This window comes from Diadema setosum, chromosome 5, assembly GCF_964275005.1.
Source record: "Diadema setosum chromosome 5, eeDiaSeto1, whole genome shotgun sequence".
Lineage (NCBI taxonomy): Eukaryota > Metazoa > Echinodermata > Echinoidea > Diadematoida > Diadematidae > Diadema > Diadema setosum.
Genome location: NC_092689.1, coordinates 38,098,609 through 38,114,064, shown reverse-complemented (window position 1 = coordinate 38,114,064; position 15,456 = coordinate 38,098,609). Strand labels below are relative to the sequence as shown.

Here is a 15,456-nt window from a genome sequence, read left to right as displayed (position 1 = left end):
GTGGCCCAATCGAAGAGCTAAAATTCAAAACGAAACCTTGCATTTCCTTTTATTTCGGGCCAGTTAGATCCTTTCGGGCCACCAAAGTTGCAGATTCAAAGATTTTAGTGGCCCGAACGGGCCATCGGAGATAATAGCCTATATATGGCATGTCAATGGAATGCAACGTAGGTTTTCTGTTAAACATTATCCTTTGGTTGTTGTTTTTCTTTCAATGCAAAGTGCATACATATCTTTGAATTTATTTTAAGTTTTTTTGCTTACCATGTTAGGTCAGTTTCCGATCACCTTAATCATGAAACCTGAAATGTAATGCACGAATTTTACTTTATGACAATGTCTTCAGTACTCTTCTGTGAATGCTTGGAATGACAAGAAATCATAAACACCGTGCTGTAATTATGGACTCTTAGCGATTCTTGAATCGATCTATACGCAAAGTCCCTCGATGTTATCACTCTTCCCAGTAACTGTTCCCGAGTATTATCGTCATTGACTTCACAGGTAAAACCTCTGCCCCGGTTTGTAATTCGCAGGGGCCAACGTGTAGACTCGTCCGAAGTCTGTTTTCAGTTATCTTTTCTTGTTCCTTCCATTATCGCCTACAGTTCCCTGCCAAGTGTTTTCCAGGAGCATCGACCCTTTGCCAGAAACCCCATATCTTCCACCACCGTCAGCCTTGTTTTTGCCAATTTTCCCCGAGTTGGCGAGGAAAGAAGGCTATCTCGTAATGATTCCCGGAAACTATGCATTTTTTACGATGCCGTTGAACCGGGCAAACCGGAGTCAACAAGGAAATGGGGAGACAAGGAGAAGCGAAGAAGCACTTTTGTTTACAATTATTCATTAGTGGAGTTGCTGTTCCAACTTGGCAGTGGTTTGGTCCCTTGGCGAAATGAAGAGGACATGCGAATTTGACCATCGGCAATATACGTGTCCATGCATAGGCCTACATGCGCCAAACAGTTCTTGGACCCGACAGGATATTTTGTTTTGTTTTGTTTTGTTTCGGTTCGGTTCGGGTTTCTTATGTTTGTATGTTTGTTTTTTGTCTTGTTTGTTTGATGTTTGTTTGCTTGTTTGATGTTTGTTTGTTTGTTTGTGTTTTGCTTTGTGTTGTTTTTGCTTTCGCTCGGTTACCTGTGTCCAATTGTAAGATGGCTTTTGGGTGAAAATGCTTACCTGCATTATTTTTCGTCAGGTAATGAACGTAAACTCCGCTCATAGACTGAAAGAGGGCAAGTCTAAAGTTTGCCAATCTGATCGCATGACATTTTCGGAGAATTTAATTGGCTTGTGCTACGAAGTGTATTAAGATAAATGGGGACTAACGTTTCAAGTTTGCATTCACATCTCGAGAGATTTGTCGACCTTTTTTGTTGGTGTTGTTGTGTTTTTTTAAACGACGCTCTATGCCATAAAGCCAATTTCATCTGGGTTGCAGTGATCGAAGGAGTCTTACTGCCTACCCAAAAATCAGATCAGATCGAAAGGGACTGGCTCTCTACCCTTCCATACACCCCCATACACATTATATACACACATGCACGCACCTTTATAGTGGCTCAAGTTTTCATACGAACATGTTTGGCATGGATTACGCAAAAATACAGCTCTTGAAAGGGTGCGTGCGCAGTAGTGTATTGTCCGTATTTGTCATATACAAGAAGTCGAACTGGGAAAAGAAATTAGAGAGGGTGGAGGACGAATAAGAAAACAAACATATATTTTCCGTTTGGATGTTCTGTTCATATCCCCTCTCCAGTGCGATAGGAGAGGAGGAGGTCATTCGAGCCCCTCCCCCTCCCCATTCCCTGCCCACCCCCCCCCCCCCCTTCAGCTCCTTCCGCCTTTCCAATCATCCCTTCAGAGGAGTAACGTGTATACATTGTGTCTGTCTGTGCAGACCGGTGGTTACAAATGACAACATGTCGGCGGATACACTATCTAGGTGAATTTCCAGGCGATTCACATGCAACTTTGTGCGTGAAAAGGATGAGTCCAAGTTTCGATACAGGTGAAAAGTTCGAGAGTTCCGCTAGAAACTGGTTTGAATTTTGTTGAGGAAACTATGACACAGATATTTACAATATTTTTTAAAGAGTTTTTTCAGTTCATGTGCTCAGCTTTATGTCTTATGCTTTTCCTTACTACTTTCACTTACTGGGAAAGCGAGAGCAGTTATTAAAACCGCAAAACAGGTCACCTACCCGCTTTGTTAAATTTGCTCGTCTGTTTATTTCCTTTTAATGATTTAGTCGGCCATATACCTCTGATACCCATCTTAAACAAGCGTTTGGATAACACTAATGCTTTAAGATAAGACCGATGAAGTGGATTTTGTCCAACTCTTTACCATCATAACATTTTCTTCTTCTATACAGATAATCCTTTTGTTTGTTCTTTCCTTTTCTATACATTTTGTAGGCGTATCGGTTAGTGATTATTTTCAGAGCAATGGGAATCAATTTCAGATGGAACTGTTTAAAGGGATCGTATAGTTTTGGTTGAGACCTAATTTCAGGTTTCTAACATTTTTTGGTGAGATAATGAGAAACCTCTTGTGAAATATGAAAGAGCGTGTAATTCCACGAGGAATTCAATTTTATTTGATGAAAATTGGTTTTGAAATGGCTGAGATATCCAAAACAGAGCGATTCTAGTAAAGTGTGGGACCCACACGATCGCTTCGTTTTACTTTGTTTTTGGATGTTTCAGTCATTCCAAACCCGATTTTCATCGAATAAACTTTGAATTCCTCCTAAAATGGTATGCACTGTACTATTTCGTAAGTGTTTTCTTGGTATCTTGCAAAAAGTTAAAAGCCCAATTCTCATCTCCACCAATACTGTACCATCCCTTTAAGTTCTGTTTTGCCTTCTTTATCTGTTCCATCTGTAAGATTCAAACAATACTCAGTAACTTTGTTCAATTCACTTTATGTTACATTTATGTTTGAAAAATAAATGCAGACATAAAATCAATCATGAGTCGTCAGGAAGGCAAGTATCCATTTGAGATGTCCGTCAGACGCCATGTTGGTTGACACTAATTTGGACACACATTTCTTCACATTTCTACGTTACGTGCTCATACACTTTCTTCACAAACTTTGTTTCCAGCCAAGCAAAGCAAAACAACATAGAAAAACAATCAAGCAAACAAACAAAAACTTTGAAAAAAAAACTACTATCAAAATTCTGCATATCTCAAAACCACCGTAAATCTTAGATAAGTGAAACAGTGTTATTTTATACTGACTGTTGATGTAAACACATCAGGAATACTTCGGCATCTTTTGGCTGCATGCACCTCCGTGAAATTTCGTAGCAAGTAACCATCAATGAATTTACTCATCATGGTAATCTGCAAATGACGGACACTACGAAATCTTACACTGTAACCATGGTAACGAATGTAAGAAGGACTCCCCCCCCCCCCTCAAGAATGTTAACATGAAATCTCCAATCAGGGGTTTTCAATTGACTTTATTGAGAAGGGAAAAGCCAAATAAGCAGAGTAGTCAAATTTTCAATAAATTTGATCTGTCAGGCTTCAAGGATTTTTTAGCCAAATATCAAGAAGATTAATAGAAAAGTGCAAAGTTTACTATATTTTTGGGAAAGACTGATAATACAATCGATCATAATCACATGAGCCGCGGCCACACTGGAAAAACATCGTGAAGTTTAGATTCTCGAAGTTTTGCCATCAGCGTGACCGGGGCTATATTGAGATATGCAAATTAAACCTCCCAACTATCTCACTGGTTTGTCCACAAAATATCATTATAAATATCTTATCGTTAAACATATTCTGTAACTGTGTCTCCCTTCGACGTCACAAATTTATCATCTCTATCATCGTTACAGTTGCAGATCAGTAAAATGTGCACGCTACGATTTAATCTTCTTAAATCGTGTAGAAATTGAAATATGAATAATGGATACTGTGCAAGCGATTGTGAAATGTACGAGGACAAAGCAACATCACTTCATATGGTTTTGTATTGGTGACTATTATAGTTAACACTGTTCACGGAAGACGTAATAAAGATGAAATTCGGTTAATTGGATTATGTCCCATGTAATTTCTTGTTTGTTTGTTTGATGCGCACTATGTACATTAAAGTCAGTTTTTGCGTGGAGAATGTATTCTAATTTGAATACAGAATGATTTGACTTAAATTATCTGTTCTTCTTTAATTGGCCTTTCTTTGTATGAGTTCGTTTTGATATATAAAGACGATTCCTCAACGGAAGTGGTAAATTATTTGGAGGCTAGTAATTTCTATGCCCAGGGCTTCCCATCATATCCCGGATTTAAAATGCGATGATTCCACTTCATATGATTTAAAATAATTTTGACGGCCTGTGAGTTCTACTTGTTTCAGCTACTGAAGAGTTATGTGGTTTCAGCACATAAATAGGTGCCTACTTTGGAAGACCCGTGTATGTCCTTACTGGGAAATTTAAGCTAGCTTCCAATTGGCATACATCGACGACCACGCTAACTACCACGAGACTTCAGCTGTAAATCTTGCTACGTAATAGAACGAAACAAATCCGAGTGAGATGGAGGATTAGCACCTTCTGCAAGTGCTGATTGGTAACAGTTCACTTCTTACATAACGGGCATTTGTCCTTATTACGGAATGACACCAGGCTGTTCTATTTCCTGCATCCAGTTACATTGATCCCACCTCATCCACACAAATTAGCGAGTGGCCCCCTTTTTTGTATGTATCCGGGGCGCGCTTGCATGCACGGTTCCCCGTTAACTGACCTCGTCGCGATGTAAAGCTGATCATTTGTGAATCCGCTAATCCTCTGATTAGGAACAGGACAGTGAATCAACCATTGTCACACCATAGTTAACTGGGATCAGCCTTGTCAGATTGGACTTCATTCCCCCTCCCATCTCCGCTACCAAATATCCGGCCAGATTGTTCATTTCTCCCCGTTTCCTGAAATTATCTGTTCCTGTATCACGACAGACGAATCTACGAAGCCTAATTGACGTTAATACATATCTGCTGCGAATTACTATACAATGCTCTGCATGGAAAAACTCGAACCAACTCGGGTAAAATGTTCAGTTCAACGCAATTCAATGCAGATTTCCAATATCACGTAAATTCTTTCAAATACAATAATGACAAAAAGTTAATGTGATACAAAATATATGAAATATTTGAAAGCAAGTGACATAACTCATATTAAGCTGTTTCAATGAACAGATGAAATCAGTCTAGTAGAATTATGTCTGTAATCAAATGATAGCTAACAGATGCTTTTTGACGTAAGCAAATATTATAGTACATTGTATATTATGTACTTTACAAAATTTGAGTAAAGTACATTTAATCCACAGGGCGAGGCACTCACATTGCAGGTCCTACCTTGATGCAGAACTAGTTGGGATTTACTGCAGGGTGCTAAAACGTCCGTATCTCTGAAGCTTTCTGAAGTTTGTTTTCCTACCTCTCGTTCACTTCTTGTGTTTTGCTTAGTGATCATAATCTCTTTCATCATCGTTATCATTATCATCATCTTTATCTGTCGTCGTCATCATTATTATCATCTTCACCATCATCATCTTAATTATCACCTTTATCTGTTATCATCATCATCTTATCTTTATCCGTCATCACTATCACATCATCATCATCGGTCATTGCAACTGATTGACAAATTGCCCTACATCGACGTAAATAAGCACTGAATTGATCAGTGTCTTAGTAGTAGCCATGATAAAAAATCATGGGCGTACATACTCGAGCAGGATTCGAACCTACGACCTCCTGATCACCGGACAGGCGTCATCTCCACTAGACCACCGAGCTTTCGCCCGACAGCAAGTGTTGGTTCTAATCCTTATAGCATGCAGCGGGTACTGCTTTGTTATTCAAATCTATGAAATTCTTCCGTCGAGATGTTTTCATTGCAACTGATTGACAAATTGCCCTACATCGACGTAAATAAGCACTGAATTGATCAGTGTCTTAGTAGTAGCCATGATAAAAAATCATGGGCGTACATACTCGAGCAGGATTCGAACCTACGACCTCCTGATCACCGGACAGGCGTCATCTCCACTAGACCACCGAGCTTTCGCCCGACAGCAAGTGTTGGTTCTAATCCTTATAGCATGCAGCGGGTACTGCTTTGTTATTCAAATCTATGAAATTCTTCCGTCGAGATGTTTTCATTGCAACTGATTGACAAATTGCCCTACATCGACGTAAATAAGCACTGAATTGATCAGTGTCTTAGTAGTAGCCATGATAAAAAATCATGGGCGTACATACTCGAGCAGGATTCGAACCTACGACCTCCTGATCACCGGACAGGCGTCATCTCCACTAGACCACCGAGCTTTCGCCCGACAGCAAGTGTTGGTTCTAATCCTTATAGCATGCAGCGGGTACTGCTTTGTTCTTCAAATCTATGAAATTCTTCCGTCGAGATGTTTTCATTGCAACTGATTGACAAATTGCCCTACATCGACGTAAATAAGCACTGAATTGATCAGTGTCTTAGTAGTAGCCATGATAAAAAAAATCACGGGCGTACATACTCGTAGGTTCGAATCCTGCTCGAGTATGTACGCCCATGATTTTTTATCATGGCTACTACTAAGACACTGATCAATTCAGTGCTTATTTACGTCGATGTAGGGCAATTTGTCAATCAGTTGCAATGAAAACATCTCGACGGAAGAATTTCATAGATCATCGGTCATTATCATCAACTTCATTATGAAAACGATTCAATGATTATAATCACAATCATTTGTGGCCCCATTATCACTGATATTATCATCCTCATTGTCATCATGATTATTTTCCTTCTTCCCTTCATCATATTTCAACGTCCCAGGCATACTCCATTTTTTTTTCATTCCCCTTTCTTCTCCTGAAACAGTATTTCATTCATTTGTCATCCTTCTCCTTCACAGCCCTTTCTTTTCTTAAACCAACCTTATTCTTTTTCTCTTCGCATTTGTCTTTGTCGTTGTCACTTCCTCCTAACTCCCTCATTCTCCACCTTTACATCTTCTTGTTCTTCCACACCTTCTCTCTCTCCTCTTCCTTATCTTCCTCCTTTCACCTGTTCTTCCTCTGTCTCATCTTTCTCCCCTTGTCATCCTCCTCCTTCTCGTCCTTATTCTCTTCACCCCTTCCTCTCCTTCCTCCTCTCCTCCTCCTCGTCACCATTCTTCTTTCCATCATCTTCCTTCTCTTCTTCCATCTCCTTGCTCCCCTCTCCTCCCCTGCACCCGCTATCCCCCTGCTGCTTTTCTTGAGCCTCGGGATTCTCTGCCACTTCCTGCCCAGGGTAGTGAGTAATACATGGTACGGCAGCCCCACTCCGTCACTAGACACACGGCTGCCTCTGAGTCACGTCAGTTTCAGCATGTTTTACGGGCTGGCCTTAAAGGAGTTAACGTCCTCTTGCGAGCACACTCAATTTCCCGAAAACATTTCGTCCACAGAATGTCGTTTGGTGGAAGAATAGCACGTAAAAAAGTTACGATCAAACTCTCTACTTTTAACAGAAGAAATGAGACATTCCCCAGGTTTCCTTCCTGTGCGTTTAAAATCAGTTCAATCGTGTACAATAACTTTTGACTGTAAGGGAAACGTTAGCTACCATAGGCATGTGGTTACATTTTGGCCTCGATTCAAATGTGTGGAGGTGTTTTCTGGATAAGTCATTATTTCATCTTTTTGTTTAGATCTCCAGGGAAGGCTTGCAAATCACGAACATTTACATATTTTTTTTTTCTTTGTAAATCATTAAACGGGGAGGTGTGGGTAGGCAGTTTTCTCGAGGGAAAGGGCCTTAACGTAGTGTGACAGCTAATCTGGAGCATGTATTGCTGGAATGAACTCGCAGGAATATTTCAAAACGCCTTTATGACATTGAATGATGATCAGAGAGGGTGACAAAATGCCTCACTGGGCAAATTTGCCACTTAGATAGCATCTTTTGTAGGAATTATTACAGTATGAGATATTTAATCTACATGGACAGCAAGGATTCGGATAGATAGATAGATAGATAGATAAATAGACAGACAGACAGATATATAGATAGATGGATGGATAGAGATATAGATAGACAGATGTATGATAGATAGATAAATAGACAGATGGATGGATGGATAGATTGATAGATAGATAGACAGATGGATGGATAGATAGATAGATATAGAGAGATAGTCTTTAGATAGATAGATAGAGAGAAAGAGATCGAGAGGGAGATCGAGGGAGAGAGATTATAAAGAGAATATCTATCTCACACTCATCTATTAATTCTCTTAACCTGTTCCTTCTCATTAATCCTCTTGTTGCGGTCCTCGATCGACCTTGTTCTCATTCCTCGTCTCTGTGAACGTTGCTGCTATCATCCTTGCAGCTCAGTTTGACTGTGTCACTCATTGTCTTCTTCCTCTTTCCCTATCCCCCTTCCCCCCCCCCCCCCTCCTTCCATCTCTCATTATCTTTCACGGGCATGTCAGAGACAGGTAGGTATCTTTGATGATTTCATGTTTCGTTTAATGTCAAGCAAAGTTGCGGCTAACCAGCCTCGTTCAATCATTGCACCGTCGTGTATTACTCATTTTGCTGAATAACTGAATTAATGACTGATAGAATTGAAGCACATACTCGGAGAAAAAAAACACACACACACACCCACTGTCAATAATTCGTCGTCGAACCTGTCAATTGTCAGCCTGTCAAAACCCGCACGATATTTTGATACAACTTTCTTGTGAGAGTTGGAAAACACTGTTCGCATCCGCAATTATATATTCTGCACCACTGGAATTTGCGCCTTTAAAGTGCAATTTACCCAAAATATTATCTATGGATAACTTAAAGATTATACAAAGATGATTCCTCACAGTTTTATTTTCAGTTAAAAGTACACATCATTTCTTCGACTTATTACTGATATTACATTAAGGGTAACATAATCCCCTGTCCTCTATGAAGAAGATAAGTCAAGTGTTCTTTTCATTATGCTAGAAAAGGAAAATATGTGTAAGTTTGTGCATTATTTTCTCATATCATTCTAATATTGTGACATCACGAATTGTTATAGCCTTCCTATGGAATTAACCAAACATTTAAAAAAATACATAGCTTTTAAATGGATTGCCCGATGTTCCTCAAACTTCGCTGATGCGTTATACTAATTTTTCTGTATTCACCAAACCCACATAATTATTGGGGTTTATTTCTCTTTAACTGGACCCAATAAACATTTTAGTGTCATTCAACTTTCTCAACTTTGAATTTACGCAAAGATCTAATAAAGGTACATGATAATTATACAAAATGTATTCGTGGTTCTCTGATAACACTAAACTTACTTAGACTTCACTGGTATGCTGTGAAGAATGGATTCATTTTTTTTTTTTTTTCATTTAGGGAGAAAACGTGCAGAAGAAAGCGATATGACTTTTCTTTCTGTGAAGAAGATCTATAAACCGGACTCGGAATACAAGTTTTGCTATCCGCCATCATGACCATTTGAAAAGTCAAAAGTGGTATAAACATGAACCAAACAAAAACATCCGGCATCGACAATGAAGCTTTGTCAAATGAATGGAGACGCATTTACCGATATAAGTGCCTGCATGATTATAACTGAGTCAAATTCAACGTTTGATGCATAGGCACATAATAACACTGTTCCCCCCTCCCCCCCCTCCCCATCACCTGCCACAGTGAGGTCTGGCACTGTTACTATATCTGGACGCTGCAAAGCCGGGGCTGATGTACCTGTGTGGATCCTCTCTGAGGGTTTAAACCGTCGACGAGTCAGACCAGGTATTAAGGGGGTGGTATAGTTTTGGTTGAGATGGGGATTCAGGTTTGAACTTTTTGCGAGATAATTAGAAACCAGTTTCTTGAAATATCAAAGAGCATGTGATTCTAAGAGGAATTTTAAGTTTATTTGATGAAAATCGGTTTGAAATGGCAGAGATATTCAAAAACGAAGAAGTCCTAATAAAAGGTGGGTCCCTCCTTCTATTAGGACTTTAAAAAAAATATCTCTGCCATTTCAAAACCAATTTTCATCACATAAACTTTAAATTCTTCTTAGAATTGTATGCTCTTTAACATTCTTTTATAAGCGGTTTCTAATTATCTAGAAAAAAGTTCAAATCTGAATCCCTATCTTAACCAAAAACTATACTATCCCTTTAAACATAAGAGATCTACAGACAGCGGGAGAGAAATAGAGAGACGGATAGAGAGATAGATAGAGAGGGGGATAGAGAGAGGGAGGGAGGGTGATAAATACTAAGGGGTGAGAGGATTGACATTAATAGATAGATGAACGGAGAGAGGACAGACGGATTAATTGAAGACAAGATAATACAATAGACAAGACAATAGATGGATGAATGGATGGATGGATGCATAGATAAAGATATATGGATTGATGAAATTATAGTTTAACAAAGATATAGATGGATAGAGGCGAGAAGAGAACGGGCATAAACATAAGATGTCTAGGAGAAGGACCATAAGAGTAAGTTAAGAGAGAGAGAGGGGGTGTGGGGAGGAGGAGAGATAGGGAGGGAAGGGGGGGGGGAGGAAGTGGGTGATGACAAGAAGAGAGGATGATTACGTAAAAGGCTTTTTTTTTTAAAGATTGACAAAACATTTGTCCACTCACAAGGACCACAAAATAGTAACGGTCAAATATGACTTATACTTTCTAACGCCCATTTCAGACCAATATTGAAATTTCAATTACTGATAGTCTGCTTTCATTAGAGTGAAGACAAAATCCCAAAACACGATATGATATCGTGTATTATTCATGATGAAACAGAAACCGTCTGAAATGTAGACCTATATACATTGTTCTTACATAACAAATGAAATAATCAAGACCATTAACGATTCTGTTAGCATGAAATTGCGATATCATTATCGAAGGAGAGTATTTACAAATGTAAAACTATTCAAATAAACGGGACTTGGTTCTTTCACGCTCAGGACAATGGCATGCATTTCAGAGATATTGTTATTGCTATTGTGGTTGTTAAGCTTGTACATTTCTTTCCTTACAATTAGGAGTTAAATCCTGTTTTATACTGAAAGAAAATCGATTGCACTTGAACGCAGATATTGCAAGATAAGTCAGCCTGATTATTTTCAAGGAAGCAAACCAGTGTTGGTGCTTCGATGAGCGGGAAGAAATGAATGTAAGATATTCAGGGCAAGCACGATAAGGGCTATCGAACGCAAAACCACGGTTATCGTTATCATATTTTTGTTGTTGTTCTTTTCTAGCCAAAGAGCTTACCCAGCACTCCCTCTCCCCTCTCTCACTTCTATTTTCCCCTCCCCATTTCTCCCTGTGCACGGGATAGGAAGTGAGCTCATCCTTGTGACTCGGCCCGAAGGAAGGGGTATCTCGACGCAGACGGCATAACGAGCGATAGAATCGATCGATACAGCCTAGCAGGACACACTTGCGACGAACACCGCGAGCTCCCGATACGAGTTGGCCGTCTGAATGGAGATCCGTCCGGACGTACACGCAGCGTACACACACCATCGTCTGCTACCGAAGCTGCCCGTCGTTGGAGGAGAGTTTTTTGCTAGTATCGTGGGGAAGTTTGACCAGGCGTCCACGATGCAACCATTGGCCAAGGAAAGCTAAGCCGTCAGACATTGTCTGTCACAGTCAGTATTTCATCAAGCCTAGCACCACTTTGCTCATTTTTTGGTCTGAAACTGGAGGAGTCAGAATTGCAAAATGATTGCTGACAAGATCTTCTCAACAGACTAGCCACATCAGCTACAGCGGAGGAAATAACTAATGGATGAGGTATATTGCTACATGTACTTCGGATGATCAACGGTGACTACACTTCATTCATACCAACAGGAATTTAACCGTCTGGAGATAACTACCGTTACACTGTCGGCATTATTTGGATTCCTTTCTCGTCAAAATTCATCTCGTTTCAGTGTTGCTGTTGTTCTTTGTCCCGCAACATATTTGAAACATTCCAGTCAGGATAGGGTTTGCTAAATCCATTATACCACCTGTAGCTTGAGAACTGTTGAAATTGCACTAATTGGAGTAACTTGACCACAATGGGACCGCCTTGGAAAGTAACTTCTTGTGGATGTTAAAGAATGGAGCTCAATCTGTAGGTTTTTTACAATATACGTGCGGTACGAGCTGCGCAATTCCCCTTTCGAAGTCGCTCAAAGATATCAAGGTAAGATCTTCTCTTCCGCTCTGGTTTTGAACGTTTCATGTGCTTTATTATATTTTACTATTTCACTACTTTACCGAGTGATTTGAGATAATCTACAGGAGTCATGTTCAAGAAATGTATCAAAGTGTTAGTAATATTTTCTCTGGGCAGCATACGTCAGCAGAAAATTGGATTGAGATTCAAGGAACCTTTATGTATGAACTATCCAAATTTTTGTTTTCTCAAATCTAAATGGATCTGATCTATTGCCATTTGATGGCGCAAATTAAAAAAAGTAGGCCAATTGAATGTTTAATATGTTTTAAAAGGCGACTTTATTATGAATATGGTTATCAAAATCGCAGAAAATGAAAATCACGTAAAGTTAACGACGGTCCACTCTATTCCAGAAACTGCAGAGTATGTTTTTATTGATAGATCGCTTTGCATCATCTGCAAAATATTAGATAGAGGTCTATTTCATTCACATCAATATTGAATGAAAGACATACTAATATGCACGAGGGACATACACTAGGTATAGACAACTGTTTTATTTCCAGTGACAATCTTGCACTGGTCTAGACGCCTTTGTAAAATTGATGCTTTTATGGTCACAATTTAGCTCTCTACATGGTCCAAAACCGTTGCCTGGGGAAAACATGGTTAGCAGCACGGACTCAAATCAAACCGATGACGTACAAACGATTCTCTAGTTCACTAGTCGATGTATACGTGGGTAGGCTGTTCACATCAAAAGCTTTTCTCTTGTACTGGGAGGGGGAAATGGTCGCTGACTGTTATGCCTTATCGCGATAGCTGGTGCGGGAAAGTAGTAGAGGTCAATGAAAAATCACAACTAGGTCTCCAGTAATTTCATGTGTATCTATGCTACGCTGATACCTCACATCTTTATAAATTCGAATTATTTTCTGCTCTTGGTTGCTATCTCGGTTTCCTACTTGTTTGGTGTGTGTGTGTGCTTTTTTAAGAGGCCGACTGAATTGTAACGTTACATTTCTTGCTGTGTGATATCATAAATGGTGCATCGTGATTCCAAGTTATCAATTTTTAATTAGTCTACCTATTCCAGAAAGCATTAAAACAAAACTACGTCGACGTCGCCAATTCATTTCCCATAAATGTTGAAACAAGCGATGATGATGCATCTTAGGCATTAAAATTTCTTAGAATGATAAACAGCAAACAATAGTCCCGCACATATGTTTTAAGAGTAAGACACTTAGCGTGAAATTTTCCCCACAAATCATCCAGGGTCAGGGTAACGCACTGGTGTGAAACAAACGAGAAAAACTCGGTAAGGAAAATCTATGTGATTTCATGCTTTGATGTTGAATTTTGAATGAGATTTAGATGAAATCGAAGGAAGATACCTCAGCTGTGAAACTTACAACGTCATACGAAAGTCCCCATCACGTCCCCCTGTCACTGTAAAATTGTAGTGGCACAAATGATTCACTAGGGCGATGTTTATCCGACGCGCCGTGCTATACGTGGTGCTAAGTGATGAGTAAGGCTCGGCACTTCCTTCAGATCGTGATCGATTAATACGCTGATGCGATGCCGTGATATCGCGGTGAGGCGCGATACAATCTCGTTTGTTTTCTCTCTACCGAAGAATACGTACGTACAGACGACCTCGATATTTTTAAGATGATCGGTCGATCGCTGATAGAAACAGAAAGAGAACAGTGGCGGGGTCGGAGCAAAGTTTGAAGAAGTGCTGATCACTTCTCACACAGGTAAAGTAGCAAGCACAACTCAACAAAATGTTAATGCGTTTTCATGCGCGGTAATGGTTATATGATGGTAAATTCAGCCCACTATTTATGAATCTATGGTTGGAAAGAAAAAAGTTTGTTTATAAGTTGATAGTTAGGGAGGAAATGTGCTTCATATCTATGTGAAACAGGAACTGTGTCAAAAGGAAGTCACTGGTTGTTGTTGTTGTTGTTCATTTTCCATCTGTGAAGATGGCTGGATAGCCCATATTCAGCTACACTAAGCTGGTCTTCCATGGGATCCAGTTGGATGTGGGATGGGACCTCTTCATCGGGTTAGACACCCTGCTCTTTGCGATGAATGAATGAAGCGGGATCTTTTACGTGCATGAGATGTGACTCTCTCATACACGGGACCTCCATTTTATGTCCTATCCGAGTGATCCAGTGATGCAATAATTCCAGCAGTCCTACGTATTGCTTATATTGAATTGGACATTCGAGTCAAACCATGTATAACCGCAATTTTCTGATGTTTTTCATCTTTCTTTAAGGTGCAAAACCTCAGACATGATAAATTACCTATGCAACAAAATGCACGAGGTAAGTCCTCATTCAACCTTGCACTCACAAGTTGCGACAGACTCTACATTATTTTAACTGTTCCAAACCTGAGTGTCGTAAATAGTTATAAATAATATAACATCGTCAACTTTAAGGAGAAGTTACTGGTAGACGTGTGGGAGAGAGATTTTGCTGAAATACGTTTGCGGCATTATGTCAAGGACTAAATCTTTCTCACAATTTTTAATATTGAGTGAGTGTGTACGCATGCGTCAATGTGTGATGGACATTTCGTACATTCAACACGGGCAAGTCAGCAGGTGTTAAGACCAATGAATGATGCGTGACTGTGTATATTATATGTATGTGCGTGTGTGTTTATGTTTTTTTTTTCTTGGAATCTGTTGGTGTGAGTCACGCTTTTCACTGTGACACCTTATAAAGCGAATGAAATGTTTTGGCAAAGTTTCCCCAAAGTTCCCATATTACGTTTTCTAGAACGTGAACGCTTGTGCACTCTTTTGAAAACTTCCAAGATGTGACCTTTATCAAGTCTCCTAGATGCGATCGAGCGAATTGATACGTGGTTAAGGGATAGAAACATTTGAAGAAACAGAACGAAGAAGAAATAATAACCAGAACGAAAACAGCTACCTTATAGAGAACCTCACTACAGGTTGTATTTAGCAAGCAACAGGATCATGTTTTCACCATCATTTTGCGTTTCAATGTGCAACCTTCTGCAGTGTATAATACAGTAAGCGAATTTTAAGCATCAAATTTGTAAGTAAACGCCAGTGAAAACCTCTTAGCACAACACGTGGATTTTGCTGGTTAACGATTAAACCCACTAACCTCAACCAATTTCCACCATTTTGTTCAAACCTTTTGCCCCTGCTGAAAAGCT

At 39.6% G+C, this 15,456-nt stretch overlaps 1 protein-coding gene across 2 annotated transcripts in view; it reads left to right on the top strand.

Moving 5' to 3' along the window:
- The first annotated feature begins 12,132 nt into the window (after positions 1-12,132).
- Positions 12,133-15,456, top strand: part of LOC140229353 (uncharacterized) — a 33,022-nt gene continuing 29,698 nt past the window's right edge. For both annotated transcript variants that reach the window (XM_072309639.1, XM_072309638.1), the window contains exon 1: positions 12,133-12,264. In XM_072309639.1, the coding sequence (XP_072165740.1) occupies positions 12,169-12,264 (96 nt within the window). In that variant the 5' untranslated portion in view covers positions 12,133-12,168. The remainder of the gene's footprint in view (positions 12,265-15,456) is intronic.